General features: G+C 43.1%; 1 protein-coding gene and 1 long non-coding RNA gene across 2 annotated transcripts in view; one reads left to right on the top strand and one right to left on the bottom strand.

Moving 5' to 3' along the window:
* Positions 1-1,154, bottom strand: part of LOC138982752 (uncharacterized) — a 10,660-nt gene extending 9,506 nt beyond the window's left edge. Inside the window, exon 1 of the long non-coding RNA XR_011460958.1 lies at positions 1,015-1,154. This is a non-coding gene — a long non-coding RNA (uncharacterized lncRNA). The remainder of the gene's footprint in view (positions 1-1,014) is intronic.
* The window catches only part of LOC138982750 (sphingosine-1-phosphate phosphatase 2-like), a 19,196-nt gene extending 3,377 nt beyond the window's left edge, over positions 1-15,819 (top strand). The window contains exons 2-4 of the mRNA XM_070356081.1: positions 1,028-1,272; positions 14,315-14,404; positions 15,098-15,819. Of these exons, the coding sequence (XP_070212182.1) occupies positions 1,028-1,272; positions 14,315-14,404; positions 15,098-15,661 (899 nt within the window). The 3' untranslated portion in view covers positions 15,662-15,819. The remainder of the gene's footprint in view (positions 1-1,027; positions 1,273-14,314; positions 14,405-15,097) is intronic.
* Positions 15,820-22,688: the final 6,869 nt, after the last annotated feature.

The raw sequence follows: 22,688 nt of genomic DNA, 5'->3' as shown, positions 1-22,688 counted from the left end.
CTTGATCGTTCTTAACGACGTTTGCTCGCGCCAGTATCTCAGTGCAGAAGTGGTCATAATGTAGATCGATGCTGTCCTGTGCTGTCCTGGTAACAGCGGTACACCAGAATACCACTGCTTCGTGTTGCATTTTTTTCTTTTTTCGTTTATGAACTTTATTATTTTTGGAGGGGGCGGGGTGGGGGGGGGGGGGGAGCGGTGTTAGAAGAAATACTATTCACATTGACCAAGAAGACTACTTCGTTAGGGGGTAAAGATTGCATAAACAGACTGTTAAGGCTTTTATTCAATCAGTCTATGAGCGGTTTTAGAAGAAATACTATTCACATTGACCAAGAAGACAGCTACTTCGTTAGGGGGTAAAGATTGCATAAACAGACTGTAAAGGCTTTTTATTCAATCAGACTATGAGGCTTTTATTCAATCAGACTATGAGCGGTGTTAGAAGAAATACTATTCACAATGACCAAGAAGACTACTTCGTTAGGGGGTAAAGATTGCAAAAACAGACTGTTAAGGCTTTTATTCAATCAGACTATGAACGTGAAAGTTTTCTTTCCCAAGTTTCATCCCTTTCCTGTCATCCCTCGTATTACTCTGATATATGTACGCCTTCGCTCTGCCCATGGGTAGCAGATTCCTAGACTGTGACACTCTACTTTTTCATTTCACACCCCCAACATATACACCCCAGATGTTTTCAAACATTCAATGTCACAATATATACACTGTACCACAGTAAACCCTCCCATCATGACCCCCCCGAAGAACGACTTCCCCCACATTCCGACCGACTTTCTTGGCACGGATGCCTCTTGCACTGTAACAGACTTCCGAGTAGCCAATGTACTTCTTATGAAACCTAAATACATTCTCCCAAGGTGTATCAATCAATGTCACGCCGTCACACTAATTAGGTTGATGCTATGATGTATGCATACACCTTACCTGAATTTTTGTTGTTGAGATAATAAAGCTTCCAATGTCTATTTAGATCTAAGAAAAAACGTACACCTTGCTGTTTCAGGTATGCCGTTGATCCTGTGGGCGGTGGACTCTGCAGTGATCCGCCAGACGGCGTTGCTGTGGTGGCTGGTCATGTACCTGGGTCAGGCGGGCAAGGACTACCTGGGCTGGCCGAGACCCGCCTCCCCTCCCGTGGTACAGCTGGAGACGGAACACCTGGACGAGTTCTCCATGCCCTCCACCCACGCCATGGCGGGCACGGCCATCCCGCTCCTGCTGGCCACTCTGCTCTTGGAGAGATACCAGGTAAGGGGAGGAAGGGAGTACGGGGGTTACCACAGAAACACTCGGAAACAAACACAAACACACAGTCACACACACACACACACACACACACACACACACACACACACACACACACACACACACACACACACACACACACATACACACACACATGGATACACACACACTCACACATATACTCTCACATTGCAGACAGGCTTACAAAAACGCAATTGTGTGCAAGTGTCAGTCTGCATTCGTGCTTGCAATTGTTCACAGACCTATATGAAGACTGGGCGAGCCAGTTTTAGTACACCTGCATGAACGCGGCACGCTTCGAGTCCCTACAATTTTTATTTCGCCATACATATATGGAGGGCGGGCGGATATACCGGGTGTATATACACAGGCCCATGAGGCATGGGGGAAGGGAGAATCTCTACTCTACTGTACATATATTACTCTGTATAAGTATAAGGCAGGCAAGAACACCCCTTCTCCAAGCCCCCACCCTTGCTAATGTCAAGTGCATGTGGGAGTATACATGTATATAAACCAGCGTCACCTCGTGACTTTAAAATCGATAGTGAAGAAAGGATTAAAAAGCTTTTTGTTTGCGTTGCAACTGGCGTTAACATTTCTCATTCATCTTTTCTTAGTTTCACTCCTTTGCAAGCCCTGTCAGCCGAGTCTCAGTGTCAGTAAATTGTCAGCTACAGAGCAAAGAGAGAAACCTTTGCCTTGAGTCTGTAGAGCTACATGGGTGTCTATAGAGAGCTACTTGGGTGTTTCGATGTATTGATCTTCTTCTATTGGAGGTAGACTCGGAAAGGCGTTTAGACTGTAAATCATATAGCTTTGTGGTGTTCTTTAGACGTCTGTGTTATAACCTTGAATGGTTAAAAACGACGTTAAACACCAAATAACGAAAGATTAGACGTCTGTGTGTGTGTTGTGTGTGTGTCGTGTGTGTGTATGTGTGTGTGCGTGCGTGTATGTGTGTGTCGTGTGTGTGTATGTGTGTGTGCGTGCGTGTATGTGTGCGTGTATGTGTGCGTGTATGTGGGTGGATGTTCGTGTGTGTGTGTGTGTGTTTGCGTGTGCCAGTGTGTGTGTGCGTGCGTGTGTGTGTGCGTGCGTGTGTGTGTAAGCCGTGAAGGTGTGGAAGTATGCGTGCATTATGGATTTGTAAATACAGCGATGCATACAAACTGACATACTATTCTCACGTAACTCCAGTGATCTGGAGGAAAAGACCAACAGAACAATCACAGCTGATCTCGAGACTGACGGATTAGTTCCCTAAACTTAAGATTAAGGCCCTGTTCACGTTATCAACGCTAAAGTGTGCGATCACATGCACGATCGTGCGCAGGGACAGGGATATAAGTCACACTGACTCGCTCTCTGGCTGTGTCTGTCGCTCTCTGGCTGTGTCTGTCGCTCTCTGGCTGTGTCTGTCGCTCTCTGGCTGTGTCTGTCGCTCTCTGGCTGTGTCTGTCGCTCTCTGGCTGTGTCTGTCGCTCTCTGGCTGTGTCTGTCGCTCTCTGGCTGTGTCTGTCGCTCTCTCTGTCTGTCCGTTTGTCTGTCTGTCTGTCTGTCTCTCTCTTTCTCAGTCTCTCTCTCTCCCCCCCCCCCCCCTCTCTCTCTCTCTCTCTCATTTTGTCAATCAACGGAAGAAAATGAAAACCTCTTTCTGTTTAAATGCCCAGCTTACAATGCAATTCGTCAAAAGTACACTTGGTGCTTGTTTTGACCTTGACCAGTTCTCCAACTCATCGTTGTGCATTTTACAGTGCGTCCCAAGGACAGATTGTAAGAAAAGGCGTAGCCTTAAATCTTAATCCTTGTTAAATTCAATTCAATTCTCTCTCTCTCTAGGCAAAGTCCAACATCTTCATCCTTTCCACACAAAAAGTATGAGTTCCTACCTCTCTTTCTTTCTCTCTCTGTATCTCCCCTCTCTCTTTCTCCTTCTCATAGGCTCTCATTCACACACACATACACACACACACACATACACACACACACATACACATACACACACACACACATACACACACACACACACACACACACATACACACACACACATACACACATACACACACACACATACACACACACACTCATACACACACACATACACACCCACACACACACACACACATACACTTACACACACACACACATACACACACACACATACACACACACACACACACACATCCACCGCACACACACATCATCATCGCACACACGTGAGAGAGAGGGGGAGGGAGAGGCGAAGCATTTTAACACACAATTTAACTTCCCCCCCCCCCCCCCTCTAACAAGAAACGGATATGTCATGGGTGAAAGATAGGGTACAAAAGACATAGAACACACACAGTGGCGTTATGCCCAAATCAACACACCAAATCAACGGAGCGTTCCACCATGTGACGTCCTACACAATGCACATTCTTTCTTTTTTAAACGCCTCAGGTGAAGAATTAGGATCAGGCGCCTTTATGATATAGAGCCAACAGGTAAACTTACACAATATTTGCAATAACTGGTTTCAGAAAGAGCGTCGCTGCATTATCTTAGATGATAGATACTCAGCAGTACGTCAGTGCAACCCCCTGTTTAAGACCCCCCAATTCAAGACTCCCTCCCTTTTAAGACCCTCCTATTTCAGACTGTCTGTTCATAACTTCTGTCTTCTTCTTCTTCTCGAGTCGTTCGCCAGTGTAAACTTTGTACCCCCATTTAGAGACTCCCTCCTTTTTCAGACCTGATTTTCTCACATTTCTGGAAGTTTTAAAAGGTGGGTTCCACTGTATAAATATTTATTTGAGATTGAGAGAAAACAATATGCACTCCGTCTCCTTTACTCTGCACGTACCCGCTCGCTTGTGCAGTTTACAACGACCGGTGTAACACGAGAAAATTACTCCCACGAGATTTTTACTCCGGAGTAAACATTTCGTACGAAAAAGTTACTCCATTTACGAAAAAAGCACTCCCCCATTGCACGAGAAAATTACTCCCCAAGACAGGTGAGTTCCGAGTAAACATTTCGTACAAAAATGTTACTCCCCTGACGAATAAATAACGAATAAATTACTTCACCTCAACACGAGCAATTTAACTTCCCATGCCAGGTGTACGATATTTTTACTCCCTTGTCCCCTGTTAGTTCTTGGTGGTGGAAGGGGTGGAAGGAGGGTAGCGCGACATTCGTGTGCGCGAGATCACTTATTGGCATTATCCCTTCGCCCGCATCCCATTTTTGCGTACGAGATTTTTACTGGAAGTAAAACAAATGGGGAGTAAAAATTTCGTGGAGGGAGTAATTTTTTCGCGTCTTGTGGGGTTCTTTTCTCGTACGAAAAGTGTACTCGGAGTAAGAATTTTGTACGAAATATTTACTCCGGAGTAAATTTTTCGTGAAGTAAAAATTTCGTGTTACACCGGTCAGGCCACTTTTTCTACCACAGATATAATCACCCCATCAACTTGACATTCGTGTGCGTGACTGTGCAACTGGCCAACCGTGTCGCGCTGACTCGACAACACTGTTTTACAATTAATCAGGGCTGAACGGATGAGTAACCAGCTTTAAGCTTATCCAACTGAATTTGGTTACGTATGCATTCTACTCATCTAGTGTCAAAACGTAAACAAATTAAAGGAATATATGTTTAAAAATTAAGCGACCCCCCCCCCCCCCCCCCCCCCCCCCCCCCACCCCCGATCATGAATTGAGACGTCAGTCTTCGACCGGCAACCGCTTTTCTGCGATTTTATACTGAATACAAAATCTATCAGCAGGACATTGTCTACTGTTACCTTGTTTTGATGGTATTGCTAGGTTTAGTATATAGTGTGCATGGCATTGTCTACTGTTGCCTTGTTTTGATGGTATTGCTAGGTTTAGTATATAGTGTGCATGGCATTGTCTACTGTTGCCTTGTTTTGATGGTATTGCTAGGTTTAGTATATAGTGTGCATGGCATTGTCTACTTTTGCTTTGTTTTGCTGTTGTTGCTAGGTTTAGTACATAGTGTGCATGACGTTGTCTTTATCTGGGCCGTTTCCAAAGCGGGGTGGTCGTCGCCGACTGTTGTCAGTAGGCTAACTATTGGTTGTCGGATCGATGTACACCATTTGAATAATGGATTGCTGAGATTGATTGCGGTGCCAGTAAACGACCTGGTGAAGTGTAATGCTTTCTGTTTGTCCCTTTCGTTTTTGTCACGTCGATTTTGGGCGGGGGTCACATGACCCCTGTTAAAGAAATGTTTGATAAGAAAGGAAGGCCACATAGTCAAGTGATCGGCCTTAAATGGCATACAAAGTTTGAGGGAAATGACGCAGGAACTCGTGATTTGATCGGGTTGCGAAGATTTGTCGCAATTTTGTTTGCAACGTTAAGATTAAAAACAGACGAAGATTGGGGTGGTGTTAGGGAAGGTGGGAGAGGGAGGGAGAGAAAGAGAGAGAGAGAGAGAGAGAGAGAGAGAGAGAGTGTGTGTGTGTGTGTGTGTGTGTGTGTGTGTGTGTGTGTGCGCGTGCATTTTCCTTGTATATCAGTGTAATTATAAGGGGAGGGATCAAATCTCTTGAACTTAGAATACTCCGCTCTCCATTTTTTATGTAAATTTGCATGGATTACTGATCCCTTTGCATACCTGTACTGATATACCTACCCATTTCGCTGCCTCTCTCTCTCTCTCTCCCTCCCTCTCTCTCTCCCTCCCTCCCTCCTTTACCCACTCTCTCTCCCAATCCATACCCCCGCCCTCTCTTTCTCTCTCTCTCCCCTTTCTACTTTTTGTCTCCAACACGTTTTAAGAGCCGCAAGGCATCAAAGGAACTGGCTGAAAGCGGCAGCTAACTCCAATCAATACCAAGCTGGGTCGTGACAAGTTCGATACAAGGTACTCATACTGCAAGCTATTCGCCCACCCCAGATGTCAAAATCGATTATTGGTTTCAGCAGCGCCCCCCCTCCCTCTCCCTCCCCGATCTGCTCACCTGCATGAAACCTGAGAGCGAGAAGCACCTGCCGGGTAAAATGTGTCACAGGTCAGTACTGGAATGTACGATGTTCGGAAATAACTCTTGTCGGGTTTGTGAGGGTTGTGAAACACTGACGGACTAGTTAGGTTTTGCGTCCTCTTAGGGCAAACTGGCCCATCTTGACACAGGCAGAGTTAAGTGGAACTACAGTATTTCAATTAGACGAACTACGGAAATAACTCTTGTCGGGTTTGTATCGGTTGTGAACACAAGCACATGATCTTACTTGTAGAAAATATACCTGTGTTTGTGAAAAAAAATTGATACATTTGCGGCTTTTTGTCATGCACACTTTCCCACGTGACGTTATAGGCCAGTCACTAGCGAGGGCTGTGTCTGAAACATGTGGACAAGGAGCACGTGCCCCCGCGGGTTATTTACCCGATGCTCCCCAGCATGTCGTAAGAGGCGACTAACGGATTCTGTTTCTCCTGTTACCCTTGTTAAGTGTTTCTTGTATAGAATATAGTCAATTTTTGAAAAGATTTTAGTCAAGCAGTATGTAAGAAATGTTTAGTCCTTTGCCGTACTGGAAACTTGCATTCTCCCAGTAAGGTAATATATTGTACTACGTTGCAAGCCCCTGGAGAAAATTTTTGATTAGTGCTTTTGTGAACAAGAAACAATTGACAAGTGGCTCTATCCCATCCCCCCCCCCCCCCCCCACACCCCCCCGTCGCGATATAACCTTCGTGGTTGAAAATGACGTTAAACACCAAATAAAGAGGCGACTAACAGGTTCTGTTTCTCCTTTTACCCTTGTTAAGTGTTTCTTGTGTGGAGTGTGGTCAGTGTTTGTAAGGATTTTGGTCGGGCAGTGTGTGGGTGGTGTTGCGTCCTTTGTGCTGGAAACTTGCATTCTCCCAGTAGGGTCATGTATTGTACTACGTTGCGGGCCCCTGGAGCAATTTTTTGATTGGTGCTTTTGTGAACAAGAAACAATTAACAAGTGGCTCTATCCCATCTCCCCCCTTTCCCCTATCCCATCTCCCCCCTTCCCCCGTCGCGATATAACCTTCGTGGTTGAAAACGACGTTAAACACCAAATAAAGAAAGAAAGAAAGAAAGAAAGGAGCACGTGTGGAAAGTTTGGCTCAATGTTGAAAGCACGAGTATTCACTTTCACAACCCATGCACACCCGGCAGAGTTATTACCGGAGTTCGTCCAATTCAAGTAGTTCCACTGATTACTTCTACGAAAAGCGGTGGTCAAACCCCTCCTCAGTGAGCGGCCATGTGGCATCAATCTAGTCCACGCCGCTCGGAGTTATCAACAAGTAATAGGGGCGACCGTGAATGTTTATTTTGAAGACGGGATTGGAATGTCGTCCGTCCTTTTTTATATTTAGTCAAGTTTTGACTAAATATTTTAACATCGAGGGGGAATCGAAACGAGGGTCGTGGTGTATGTGCGTATGTGTGTGCGTGCGTGTGTGTGTGTGTGTGTGTGTGTGTAGAGCGATTCAGACTAAACTACTGGACCGATCTTTATGAAATTTGACATGAGAGTTCCTGGGTATGAAATCCCCGAACGTTTTTCTCATTTTTTTGATAAATGTCTTTGATGACGTCATATCCGGCTTTTCGTGAAAGTTGAGGCGGCACTGTCACGCCCTCATTTTTCAACCAAATTGGTTGAAATTTTGGTCAAGTAATCTTCGACAAAGCCCGGACTTCGGTATTGCATTTCAGCTTGGTGGCTTAAAAATTAATTAATGACTTTGGTCATTAAAAATCGGAAAATTGTAAAAAAAAAATAAAAATGTATAAAACGATCCACATTTACGTTTATCTTATTCTCCATCATTTGCTGATTCCAAAAACATATAAATATGTTATATTCGGATTAAAAACAAGCTCTGAAAATTAAATATATAAAAATTATTATCAAAATTAAATTGTCCAAATCAATTTAAAAACACTTTCATCTTATTCCTTGTCGGTTCCTGATTCCAAAAACATATAGATATGATATGTTTGGATTAAAAACACGCCCAGAAAGTTAAAACAAAGAGAGGTACAGAAAAGCGTGCTATCCTTCTTAGCGCAACTACTACCCCGCTCTTCTTGTCAATTTCACTGCCTTTGCCATGAGCGGTGGACTGACGATGCTACGAGTATACGCTCTTGCTGAAAAATGGCATTGCGTTCAGTTTCATTCTGTGAGTTCGACAGCTACTTGACTAAATATTGTATTTTCGCTTTACGCGACTTGTTTATATTTAGTCAAGTTTTGACTAAATATTTTAACATCGAGGGGGAATCGAAACGAGGGTCGTGGTGTATGTGCGTGCGTGTGTGTGTCTGTGTGTGTGTGTAGAGCGATTCAGACTAAACTACTGGACCGATCTTTATGAAATTTGACATGAGAGTTTCTGGGTATGGAATCCCCATACATATTTCTCATTTTTTTGATAAATGTCTTTGATGACGTCATATCCGGCTTTTCGTGAAAGTTGAGGCGGCACTGTCACGCCCTCATTTTTCAACCAAATTGGTTCAAATTTTGGTCAAGTATTCTTCGACGAAGCCCGGGGTTCGGTATTGCATTTCAGCTTGGTGGCTTAAAAATTAATTAATGACTTTGGTCATTAAAAATCGGAAAATTGTAAAAAAAAAAAAATCTTTATAAAACGATCCAAATTTACGTTTATCTTATTCTCCATCATTTGCTGATTCCAAAAACATATACATATGTTATATTCGGATTAAAAACAAGCTCTGAAAATTAAATATATAAAAATTATTATCAAAATTAAATGTTCCAAATCAATTTAAAAACACTTTCATCTTATTCCTTGTCGGTTCCTGATTCAAAAAACATATAGATATGATATGTTTGGATTAAAAACACGCTCAGAAAGTTAAAACAAAGAGAGGTACAGAAAAGCGTGCTATCCTTCTTAGCGCAACTACTACCCCGCTCTTCTTGTCAATTTCACTGCCTTTGCCATGAGCGGTGGACTGACGATGCTACGAGTATACGGTCTTGCTGAAAAATGGCAGCTACTTGACTAAATATTGTATTTTCGCCTTACGCGACTTGTTCCTTCCTGCGTCAGTCTCGCCTGGCTCCAATTCTTTTTTGCAAATGCATCTGCTGTCGTACACGTAAGCTTATGTAGGGTGTAGTTACGTATTTTGATTGTGGATGCATACTTCGCTTTTTATGGTTTTAGTCAAGGCCGGAAAAGTCCATCTTATCAGTGTTGTTCCGTTTGAAGCCTACACCAGACAGTTTACCTCATAGATTGTTGGAGTCCTTGCTATCACGTCACGTTTGGGGCACGGCTTGCATGATTGTGATAGAATCCCCCGAAATCGGAGTATGGCTGCCTGAATGGCGGGGTAACAACGGTCATACACGTAAAAATCCACTCGTGCTAAAAACATGAGTGAACGTGGGAGTCTAAGCCCATAAGCAAAGAAGAAGAAGAATTGTGATAGAAAATTCGTAACAATGGTGTGTTTTTTTAAATATATACTTCAGATCAAGGTCTCTGGGAATGCTTACGAAGACGCAGTGTTGCTAGCTTATGCGCGCGTGTGTTAAAATAAAAAAGAAGTTCCTAACCAAGAAGGCTTTTGTTATTTTCAAACCGGAGCGTTTTGCCTTAGTTTTTCTGTACTTTATCCTTTCTTTGCTTCGTTCTGTATTAACTAAGATAAGGTAATCCGAGAGCCATGTCTGTTCCTCCTTTGTAAAATACTCTTGAGCACTTTTTTGTTTTTGTCGAGAAAGCCGTATTTAACCCTTCGTTCGTATAAAATTACAGTACGACTTTTGTCTTCTTCTTTTTGTGTGGACCTCAGTTGCATGCAGGTTGCGTCAACCCCTTCTTTTATTTGCCTTTCTTTTTTTGTGTAATTATTTATTTATTTTTATTTTCATTTTTATTCTAAAGAAAGAAAAAGCGGTATGACTTCCTGGCAACCAGACCCGTTTAAATCGCAGGAATTGTGTAAGTGACAGAGTCTGCCTTTTTGCTGCATTTAGAAGTGCGGGAACCGGGAAAGCAAACATGTGAACAATTGTTAATGCTAGGGTCGTAATGTCTCATAGCGTGTAGTGCAAATAGTGGAAGAACGAGATTGTATCAGTTCCTTTGTGTGTTTACAGTCAGAAATGGGAATTACTGGTGGGTGCCGGGTGTAGTGCACAGGCACTCGTCACGAGCAGGTCGGGTGTGTAGATTACCCCCGCACCGTAGTACCCGTAAAGTACATACTGCAAGCGTTACATATTTTTGTCGCCAAGGGTTACGGTAAACTCATGCTCTGTTTTGGTAACTTAACACTTTGGCATTTTGGCAAACAAAACTGTTGCAAACAGACCTCGCTTACGGACAGACGAGACACACGCAGGCAGACAGACAGACACACACACACACACACACACACACACACACACTGTACGTGACACTGACACACACACACACACACACACACACACACACACACACACAATGTTTGCAATGTTTCCTGTCTTGGCTTTGTTTTCAGTTTGTCAGTGTTCTTCGGGTTTCCGTGTCCCATAGGACGTTTCACCTACTGGCTAATTAATTGTGTGTGTGTGTGTGTGTGTGTGTGTGTGTGTGTGTGTGTGTGTGTGTGTGCATGCGCGCGTCGCGTGTGTGTGTGTGTGTGTGTGTGTGTGTGTGTGTGTGTGTGCGTGCGCGCGTCACGTGTGTGTTTGTGTGTGTGTGTGTGCCTGCATGCCTGCCTGCCTGCCTGTCGAAACGGCCAAGTTGTTTGTGCTACTCTCTCTCTCTCTCTCTCTCTCTCTCTCTCTCTCTCTCTCTCTCTCTCTCTCTCTCCCTCCCCCTCTCTCTCTCCCCCCTCTTCGCCCCCCTACTCTATCTACATAAGTACGTATGCATGAGTGGGTGCACGCCAAGCAATTTATGACCGTCAATAAGTCCCAACGTACACTTAGGCCAAACAAAAATATAGTTGGTTTAGGTTAAGCTGAACCCGACCGACCCTATTTTTTCCCGCCGACTCTGAAACTTTTTTTCATTTCTCAAAACAACCTCTGGCACATTTTGAGAACCATACCGAGACTATGAATAAAAAATTAAAATTAAAAAAAGCCGACCTACCGACCCTATTTGTTTGGGTCATATATTTACACCCCCGGTATAGGGGTGTGTATAGGTTTCGGTCGATGTGTTTGTTTGTTTGTTTGTTTGTTTGTTTGTGTGTTTGTGTTCGCATATAGATCTCAAGAATGAACGGACCGATCGTCACCAAACTTGGTGAACAGGTTCTATACATTCCTGAGACGGTCCTTACAAAAATTGGGACCAGTCAAACACACGGTTAGGGAGTTATTGGTGGATTAAAATTATACAAGGACTTATAGAGGGAAATATTAATGGTCAAAGGGAAATAACCATTCTCACTCAGTCACTGCCACCAACTGAGAAGGTTATTTCCCTTTGACGGGGTGTTTTTCCTACCTCGGAGGAATTTCTTGTTTTGTTTGGCCTTACCTATTTTTGCAAGGATTACAACACAGCCCGGTATGACGCACGGCAAAACAGGGGCTGGTCAGTCACTGTTCAAGGACGCAGTTCGTGGGCTTAACGTTCGTCAGATCGAAGTCGCCTGAACTGTCTACGTTTCCCCGGCCGGCATATCAGTCTAGATTATAGTATCGCGACTTGATAATCACACGATTAATCATGATTGTTGCCCTTGTTGCCTGTCCCTGAACCAAGGCCCTGTTTCATGGGTTAATTAACATAATTATGTAAGGATGTATGGACTTCTATGTAAGCAACAGGTTAAAGGCAAACTCCTTCCAGTGAAAACAGTTCTGCTAACTCTCTGAGGTCTGCCTAGGCTTTTACTTGGGATAAGATCAACTTGACCGTCCACGTTGACACATACTAACAGTCCACATCCTGACTGCTTCCTGTGTTTGTTAATGAAATGAGTTTTCTTCTTCTTCTTCTGCGTTGAGCGTGGGCTGAAACTCCCACGTACACTCGTGTTTTTTGCACGAGTGGAATGTTACGTGTATGACCGGTTTTTACCCCGCCATTTAGGCAGCCATACGCCGTTTTCGGAGGAAGCATGCTGGGTATTTTCGTGTTTCTATAACCCACCGAACTCTGACATGGATTACAGGATCTTTTTCGTGCGCACTTGGTCTTGTGCTTGCGTGTACACACGGGGGTGTTCGGACACCGAGGAGAGTCTGCACACAAAGTTGACTCTGAGAAATAAATCTCTCGCCGAACGTGGGGACGAACTCACGCTGACAGCGGCCAACTGGATACAAATCCAGCGCGCTACCGACTTAGCTACATCCCCGCCCCGAAATGAGTTTGAAGGTTGGCTTTTGACAAATGTAGGGGAAGGGCTCCAAATATGGACCACTTTTTGTGTCATGCTGATAACTAGCTTGTTTTCTTGCGAAGAAGTTTCATGTTGAGTTTGCCGTAGTCCTTCTCTCTTCGGTTAACCGATAGGCATAATTATAGTGAAATAGCTTTGATAGACATTCAGCAAAAATTAAATACAGAAAAAATCACAAATGGTCCATATTAGGAGCCTGGGCGCCAAATATGGACCAGTGAAGCGACCTTCACGAATCACTGTAAAAAGCCCCCTATACTTCAAAATAACATGATACAATTTAGTGTGCAAGTCAGACTAATTCAAATATGCTTTAGATTTATCTGTTTCGGGTTGATGAGAGCATTATTTGAAGCACACCAGGAAACTAAAGAAGCTTATCAAAAACAGAGTGAAAATAAGTGAAATTATCAACTTCCACGAAAAGAAGACTATTTCTTATATTTTTTTGAAATCTGGAGGGCTAGTTATAGGTTATTTTCAGCAAGCTTCTAAATGAATTAATGAAAATAGCCTTTAGCTTTTATTTTCTTCGATTTGTTGAAGGTGGTTCATATTAGGGGACTGTGGACACCAGACCGAATGCCTGACCCAGACTGTGGTCAATTGTGTTGCTGGTCACTACTTGCATTGACCTTAGCGGGACAATGACCTTAAAATGTACCAAAGTACCAGTGTCCTCTCTAAGTAACTGACATGGGGCCAGTGCATTGAATACTGTTCTGTCCGGCACAGGACACCGTCACTGAAAAATAGAAATACATGCAGGCCCAGTTTAGGTGTGTCCGGTGCCAATGACCACCAAAAACAATCACCAACTTGACTCGTCAACCATTGCCCACTAATAAGTTTCATCCTTATCGATCGCATTGTCTCAAACCGTGATATACTGTCAGTGTGACTCTAGTCAGTAGCTGAAAGCACTGCCGGGCATGGAATATCTGCGTGAGCCGGTTTGCAAGTGTCTGATACTGAGGTCGGCGACTGAGTCGGGTGGATCGATACCCTGTGGTCTCTTTGCGGTGACAAGAAAGCTTTATCCGTCAGTGAAGGTTTCTCCATCCGTTGTGTTTTAACTGATGAGAATATTGGGATTTTAATATAATATAATAACGGGTATTTATATAGCGCCTTATCCGAAGTTCAAAGCGCACTTTGCAATAAATGCAACAATGTCTTATCCTTTCTGCCTTTGTGTGTGTGTGGCTGTCTATGTGTCTGTTCAGTGTGCGTCCGGCGTCTTTGTCTGTGTCTGTCAGTGTGTTTGCAGAGCCCAGTGTATACGGCCGCGTGTCTGCATGCGGAAGTCATATACATATGTTCGACTGAGTACACATTCACCGATTCACGTATTTAATACATGAATGAAATGAATACTTTGGATGATATATCTTTAATATCTGCTTCAGAATCAAGTTGTCAATGATGCATCATGGTATGATATTTTTTCAGCTGCCGATGCTACCTGTCGTCTGTGTGGCTCTGCTGTGGTTAGTATCTGCTTCAGAATTGTTAATGATGGTATGATATTGTTTTAGCTGCCGATGCTACCTGTGCCGGTCTGCGTGGCTTTACTGTGGTTAATGTCTGCTTCAGAATTGTTAATGATGGTTTGATATTGTTTCAGCTGCCGATGCTACCTGTTGTCTGCGTGGCTCTGCTGTGGTGCACCACCACCTGTTTTAGTCGTCTCTACCTGGGAGTTCACACTGCTCTGGTAATAAGCATACATTTTGTGGAGCTATTATTGGACATACACCCAGACACCAGACTCTCTTCTTTCTCTTTTTCTGACTGACACACACAAACACACACAATTCACACACACACACACTGACACACACACACACACTGACGCACGCACACACGCACGCACGCACACGCACAGACACACACACGCACAATACATCTGAGAAACTGGTTTAGACTAAAAAAAAAATAGGTGTGGTTACGGTAACCCGACCTACCCTATTTTTAGGGGCCGACCCTATAACTTTTTATTACATTTGTCAAAATTTAAAAAACAACAAGAAAACGAGTGCAGAAAACGCAATGAAAGCGAAAGCGCTTGAGTCGCACACTTATTTTCCTGTCAAGTAGGTTTAATTTGTACGCATTAGAAAAAAAAGTTTAAAAAAAAAAGTGATTGCCTACCTTCCTACCCTATATTTTTTGGCCATGTTACCGTAACCACACCTATTTTTTTTTTTTTTTTGGCCTTACCGTGGTGGCGCATGACATGAAGACAAACGGCGGGACACTAAAACATTGCAACGGGATTGTGCGCTATGAATTTACAATGCTAAAGTTCAGTCAAGACTTACCAAAACATTATTAACATTAAAATAATGAAATAATGTGTCGTGTTCAAGCCCAGCATTGACTCAAGTATGTCGACATCTCTGTTCAGGATCTCGTGTGCGGGATCGTCTGCGCGCTGGCGGTGTACGCAGGGTTTTCTCCCCTGATGGCGCGCTACGACCTGTACCAGCAGACGCACCTCCTGGCGCCATTGGTGCTCGTCGTCACGTCTCTGGCCCTCTGCACCGTCTGCTACCCCTCCCCCAACAAGGGCGCCAAGGGAAACGCTGTCACCATCACCGCCGTCGTCGTTGGTCTCGGCATCGGGTCGTGGCTCAACTACCAGCTTGGTTTTTCCGAGGTAGCGTTGAACAAACCGCAGCGGATGCCAGTGTCCGCGCCGACGTTGGCTTGGTTGGGTGTCGCCCTGCTGCAGCTGGGAGTGGGGGTGGGTGCGGTGTTTGCGGTGAAGGTGGTGGTGAGGGGGGTGACGGTGAGGGTGTTCAGCGCGATGTTCGGACTGGACAAGGTGGACACTGAGCACCCGGGGGTGTTTGTCGGGTACAAGTACACCACCTATATGTGTCTGGGCCTCACCATTTCCTTTCTTGCTCCGCTCATCTTTACAGCGCTCGGTTTTGGGCGGCCGGGGTACTACCAGGAAGTGTTGTAGGACTGAGTGAACTCAGCGGTACGGCTCCTTTGTTAAGACACCCCCCACACTACCACTCCCCTCCCTTGCCTGGATACTAGAGTTAGTTGTACACCCCCCCCCCCCTCCCCCTTTTAACCTCACACCCACACACTACCACTCCCCCAACCTTAACGCCCCCCCCCCCCCCACCCACTGACCTTGATACTACAATGGTAATTAAGACACCCCCCCCCCCCCCCCGGATATTACAGTGGTGCCTCATTAAGTGCCCCCCCCTACCACCACCACCACCTGGCACCACCACCACCATCCCGCCCTCCTGGCTTGGATACTAAAGTGGTACCCCTTGTCAAGACCCCCCTCCGCATGGACATCACAATGGTACCCTCTTGTCAAGACACCCCCCCCCCCCCTTTCTGCATGGATACTACAGTGGAACCCCTTGTCAAGACCCCCCTCCGCATGGACATCACAATGGTACCCTCTTGTCAAGACACCCCCCCCCCCTTTCTGCATGGATACTACAGTAGAACCCCGCTTTTTTAAGACACCCCCATACCAACCCCTCCCCCCTGGCCTGGATACTACAGTGATAAAAAGATAAAGACGCATTCCCTGTCCTCCTCTACCCCATCTTCTGCGATTTGATATTCTTGGACCTGGGCCTGATAAAGAAAGTGCACATGCACTGAAGTCCTGCCCTTTTGACCAGTTTCATGTTTTTACCTTCCCATGAATGCTGTCCATAAGTCTTGTGTTTTTGATTACTTCTTGATCCTTACTGCCTTTTTTTGCCATAAAGTCTTAATTTTACCTCTGGATTCTCACTATTTTTGCCATAAAGTCTTAATTTTACCTCTGGATTCTCACTATTTTTGCCATAAAGTCTTAATTTTACCTCTGGATTCTCACTATTTTTGCCATAAAGTCTTAATTTTACCTCTGGATTCTCACTATTTTTGCCATAAAGTCTTAATTTTACCTCTGGATTCTCATTATTTTTCTCTCCAAGTTTGCTGCCAGTAGTTCTTTAGCATGTGTTACCCATAATTATTGTTAGTAGAACTGATTCAGTAGTAAAAGATCCCCCCGCGGGATAGGGGGAAGAATTTACTGGAAACTTGCATTCTCCCAGTAAGGTAATATATTGTACTACGTTGCAAGCCCCTGGAGCAATTTTTTGATTAGTGCTTTTGTAAACAAGAAACAATTAACAAGTGGCTCTATCCCATCTCGCAATATAACCTTCGTGGTTGAAAATGACGTTAAACACCAAATAAAGAAAGAAAGAAAGTAGTAAAAGACTTACCTCAGTGATATACAGTGGAACCCCACTAAGGCCTAAAAAAAAAAAAATAGGTGTGGTTACGGTAACCCGACCTACCCTATTTTTAGGGGCGGACCCTATAACTTTTTATTACATTTGTCAACAACAACGGCGGGGATATAGCTCAGTTGGTAGCGCGCTGGATTTGTATTCAGTTGGCCGCTGTCAGCGTGAGTTCGATCCCAGGTTCGGCGAGAGATTTATTTCTCAGAGTCAACTTTGTGTGCAGACTCTCCTCAGTGTCCGAACACCCCCGTGTGTACACGCAAGCACAAGACCACATGCGCACGAAAAAGATCCTGTAATCCATGTCAGAGTTCGGTGGGTTATAGAAACACGAACATACCCAGCATGCTTCCTCCGAAAGCGGCATATGGCTGCCTAAATGGCGGGGTAAAACGGTCATACACGTAAAATTCCACTCGTGCAAAACACGAGTGTACGTGGGAGTTTCAGCCCACGAACGCAGAAGAAGAAGAAGAAGTCAACAACAACAACAAACAACAACAAAAAACCAATGCAGAAAACGCAATGAAAGCGAAAGCGCTCGAGTCGCACACTTATTTCCCTGTCAAGTAGGTTGAATTTGTACACATTAGAAAAAAAAAGTTAAACAAAAAAATTGATTGCCTACCTTCCTACCCTATTTGTTTTTGGCTATGTTACCTTAACCACACCTTTTTTTTGTTTGGCCTAAGACTAGGGGGTCCTGAACGGTCCTCACAGGAAAATGTTCCTTTTAGGGACATGAATTGATGATACCCTAAAAACTCCACACTACATTGTTTCAGGACACTTGAATGCATGCCTACCAATGTGATGTTATAGCCTATAGATAATCAAAACACATTTCCTCGCTTGTAAGCACTACTGCTGAGATACTGCACTGTTTTGTTTAAACATCGCTGTACAGGGGAACTCCCTTTTAAGACCTCAACAAATCTGAGAAAATCGGGTCTTAAAAGGGGGAGTCATAAATGGAGGAGTCTTAAAATGGGGGAGTCTTAAAAATGGGGGAGTCTTAAAATGGGGGAGTCTTAAAATGGGGGAGTCTTAAAATGGGGGGGTCATAAAATGGAGGAGTCTTTAAATAGGGAAGTCTTAAAATGGGGTACATTTACAGAGGTTATCAACAGAAAGTCTGAGAAAACAGGGTCTTAAAAGGGAGGGAGTTTTAAATTCGGGGGTCTTAAAAAGGGGGGGGGGGGGTTCCACTGTATTTCATGTGGGAAACATCATACTTCCTTCATCTAGATGCATCCAAAGCTGTCTGCAGACAATCCGCTCTTGTGAATAATTCACAAAGCATACCCCAAAAATATGTTACTTGTTTTGTTTTTAGACAAACTGTTCAGGTAAAAGAAAATAAATTTGGTGTAACATGTATGCGATATCTGAGGATCTACATTTTTAATGAAACTGTTTACATTCCATTCTGTCAAAACCATTTCCACTAAATGATGAATTCAATATGACGGGCAAAGTGGCGCAGTGGTAAGACGTCGTCCTCCTAATCGGGAGGTCGTGAGTTCGAATCCCAGTCGCTGCCGCCTGGTGGGTTAAGTGTGGAGATTTTTCCGATCTCCCAGGTCAACTTATGTGCAGGCCTGCTAGTGACTTAACCCCCTTCGTGTGTACACGCAAGCACAAGACCAAGTGCGCACGGAAAAGATCCTGTAATCAGACCTGTTTACCCCCAAAAGTGTTTTAGAGTAATGCTCAGCCCAAAAAATAGTAATCCTGGCACAAAAATAGTAATCATCCAGCATTCGTCGCCAATTACAACGCACATGACAACTGTGTCTGCGAAACGCAATCATGCACATATATCCATCATTCACAAACATAACACATCAGTTTTTGTAGTCATCATAATTTCAAAAAAGATCACATCAAAAGCACATGCATCACTGATTCTTTTTCTTTTGCTCGTAGTAGGCCTTTTTCAGTGTGTCAAGCGCTTCTCTACTGTACTTGCGCTTGCGGAATGAGTGAGGGCGAGACTTCACCACTAGAAGGCTCTCCAGCGTCTCATCAGACAAACATGATCTCTGGTCAGTCCTGTGCTTTTTCACCCCATTTTGCCATTGAAAAAAACAATGCCAAACATGTGAATTAATAAAAAAATAAAAAATAAAAAAAATATTTTATTTTTTATTTTTTTTACTTTTTATTTATTTATCATTTATGAAAATCGTAGTCTTGACACGGATAGCGGAATGGCGTATTTTTTGCAGAAAATCGTAATAAATTACGCCAAAATCGTAAGGGTAAACAGGTCTGTGTAATCCATGTCGGAGTTCGTTGGGTTATGGAAACACGAAAATACCCAGCATGCCTACCCAACGAAAGCGGAGTGAAGCTGACTATGCTCTCAGAGTATAGTGTGGGGAACCCAAATGGGCAAACGAGCTCACACGTCACCAGAATTTCTGGAACGCTGAAGAAGAAGAATTCAATATGTACATGTACTGCAAACCAGGTTTACTACATGCAATGCCATATACCTGATATTTAACAGTTGTGTACAATTTGACATGTCAGTTTGATTAATGTTAATCTGATCAGAAAAGCTTTATCAAAACTGAACTTAAAGTTTTATATAAAAACAGAACTGTATGCCGGTCAAGTTTTGCACTTGTTTGTGCATGAATATGAAAATGTAATGCTTTTAATGTAACTCTTGTCATTTGGTTTGAGTCTTATGACTGTCATGTGACCATTACAATAGTTTTAATATTAACTTATGAGAGTGTGTGACAGTTTAGTGTACAACTTGTGTTGAACAATGCCAATTTAAGATGTTCAGAATTAATGCCAAGCTGCATACATTTACATCAAACATTATTTCAGAGTGAACGTTGTCGATGAAACATTTGTGTGGATTTTTCTTTGCTGTAACTTAAACACAAGAGTGAATATAATTTGTCATGGGTCTGTATTTGATTAATACATAAAAACTGCCAAGATCTGTATCAGGCATTCATTTAATCACAAATTCAATGTGCATATCAGATGTCCATCGAGTTATGCTTAGAATAAGTTATGTTCTTGTTGCGCACTTGAGGACTACACAATGTTCTTCACGCATTTTTAATACAGTGGAACCCCCCTTTAAGACCCCTCAATTTAAGACTTCCCCCTTTTTAAGATCTTGATTTTTCAGATCTTTTGTTCTGAACCTCTGTAAAATTACCCCCATTTTGAGACTCCCTCTCTTAAGACCTGATTTTTTCAGATTTTTGGAGGTCTTAAAGTGGGGGTTTCACTGTATTTGTGACAATATAATTGCAGCTACAGATGCCTTCATTTTCATCCACCATTTGAGTAAATGATTGATACATCCCAAGGCAGGTTTTGATCAAACGCACAATAGTCATTGCAAGTTATGTTTAAACATGTATAAATGTCTCGATTTTGATTGTACAATTTCATGTAGTAATGTTTTTGCCTTTTTCTTGAGGTGCTAGATTTTGATTGTACAATTACATGTAGAAATGTTTTTGCCTTGTTCTTGCAGTGCTGTGACTAATTTTAACTAGTTTCCACAGAAAGGGAAACCAAGAGTGTTGGTCACTCTGTGTATGTTTGTGTGCATGAGAGAGACCGGGATCTTTGGTGTAGAGTGTTGAAACTATTTCACATTTTCACCCCCAGCAGCATCGGTTTTACTGGTTGTTGAACACTGTGTATGTGTGTTTGGTATACGTGTATGCGTGTGCCTGCTGTATCAATGAATCAGACTGTGGGCTCTTGATCAAGCACTGATTTTCATGATACAATAAATGAATTGTCTGTTGAAATAAATGTAAAGTGGATCCCATAATGAGTTACGTTTCTGTTTCTGGATGGTGAGCTGATAGAGAGACAAAGACAGAGAGAGAGAGAGAGAGAGAGAGAGAGAGAGAGAGAGAGAGAGAGAGAGAGAGAGAGAGAGAGAGAGAGAGAGAGAGAGAGAGAGAGAGAGAGAGAGAGAGAGACTTATTTGTAACAGTAAACAAAAAAGTTTATATAAGAATTTGGAAATTCACTCTTTCACATGCACACGCACACACACACTTTCTAGCTGACAAAGGAGAATATGCCAGATCCCGTCAACTGTAGTGACTACATTTGTACATTTATTCAAACTCAAAGAAATATCTCCCTACTAGAACAGTGTGTGAAAAAACACCAAACCTTGACATTGAGTGACAGCAGAAGTAAGCAAAAAGTGAAACCATAAGAAAACTAAGATAGACAGGCAGAGAATAATAATAATAATGACAGCTTATATAGCGCGAAACCTCAGTAATCTATGCTCTTCGCTATTTCAGTTAACATAACATCGAATACATATATATACATTCTAACAAAATAACGTAACAAGGAGCCTTATAACATGCTGAGTTCATTTTCCACACAAGAATTAAATGCCTCACAGAATGTACGTGTTATCTTTTTAAGTCCAAAATTTTAGTTTGGTTTCTGTTAAACAGTTTCCATGTTTAAAGCACATTTCCAAACACACACACACACACATACCTAAGAAGACAAAGGTCCTCTCCATTCTCGTTAAATCCTCGACTGAATGTAAAAAGAAAACAACACGCAACAAATAAAAAAAATCAAATTAAATTAGAGAATCTTATCCAGTCTACTACCAAAAGACGCCTCCAAACAACAAAAGCTTGCCAATTCTTTGGGAAAGGAGTGTTCATTGAAACAAAACAGTGATAACTTATGCTCTTATTCCACAAGAAAACGTATTACATTTTTTAGATTAAAAAAAAAGCAGAGGAAAGGAAGGCAAACAGTAGTCTGCACACAGATCAAATGTCAAAGAGATGGAGTTTCTAATGCTGCCCTGCTAAGAGTTCTGGGGTGATGTGTGTGAGAAACTGCCTAACTGTGCAGGACCCAAGTACAGTACTGGTTTAGATTGGATTGAAATCAGACCAAAATGATCTCAATTTCAACCAATCTGAGCCAGCGCGCGCTCGGTTTCGACCCAGTTGAGCACTTTCTCATCAACAGTTCAGCAGCACTGCCTGGGACAGATCAGACACCAATCACAGGGCAACAGAGAAAGAACATTGCTAAAGACGATAATGTATACACTATGGAAGATAAGATATGATATGTTTTTATATACGTAGGCGTAGGCATACAAGCGAGCTTTGTTCAACAAGCCCTCGCCCTGAAAGGGACTACTCCAAATCACACGTACAGTATATTATGTTAGGCGCGTTTGATCGATCTGCGCGATCGCGCGATCATGCTGCGCGTTTGGTGGATCAATCAAACGCGCACACATCGATCGATGTGTGCGCATTTGATCGATGCAAAGAATAGGCTACAAAGAATACAAGAATCGTTAAAACGCGCAGCTCTTATACTTGCGCATTTGGACGATCTGTCACAAAGTAAGTCCCTACCACACACACACATCGCACGCCGGAAGTGAAAAGTTTCAAATACAGGAATGTTCCGAAATATACCCCAACAACGTTTTTGATTTGTTTGTTGTCAGGCCTCTCAATCTTTCAAACAGTCTCTCTCTCTCTCTCTCTCTCTCTCTCTCTCTCTCTCTCTCTCTCTCTCTCTCTCTCTCTCTCTCTCTCTCTCTCTCTCTCTCTCTCTCTCTCTCTCTCTCTCTCTCTCTCTCTCTCTCTCTCTTATGATCTTATTCTTATATTACTATTATTGCGTGTGTCTGCGTTTCATCATAAAAAGTTT

This window comes from Littorina saxatilis, linkage group LG12 (genome assembly GCF_037325665.1).
Source record: "Littorina saxatilis isolate snail1 linkage group LG12, US_GU_Lsax_2.0, whole genome shotgun sequence".
Classification (NCBI taxonomy): domain Eukaryota; kingdom Metazoa; phylum Mollusca; class Gastropoda; order Littorinimorpha; family Littorinidae; genus Littorina; species Littorina saxatilis.
The sequence above is the reverse complement of the archived record's forward strand: the minus strand, read 5'-3'. Positions and strand labels throughout refer to the sequence as shown.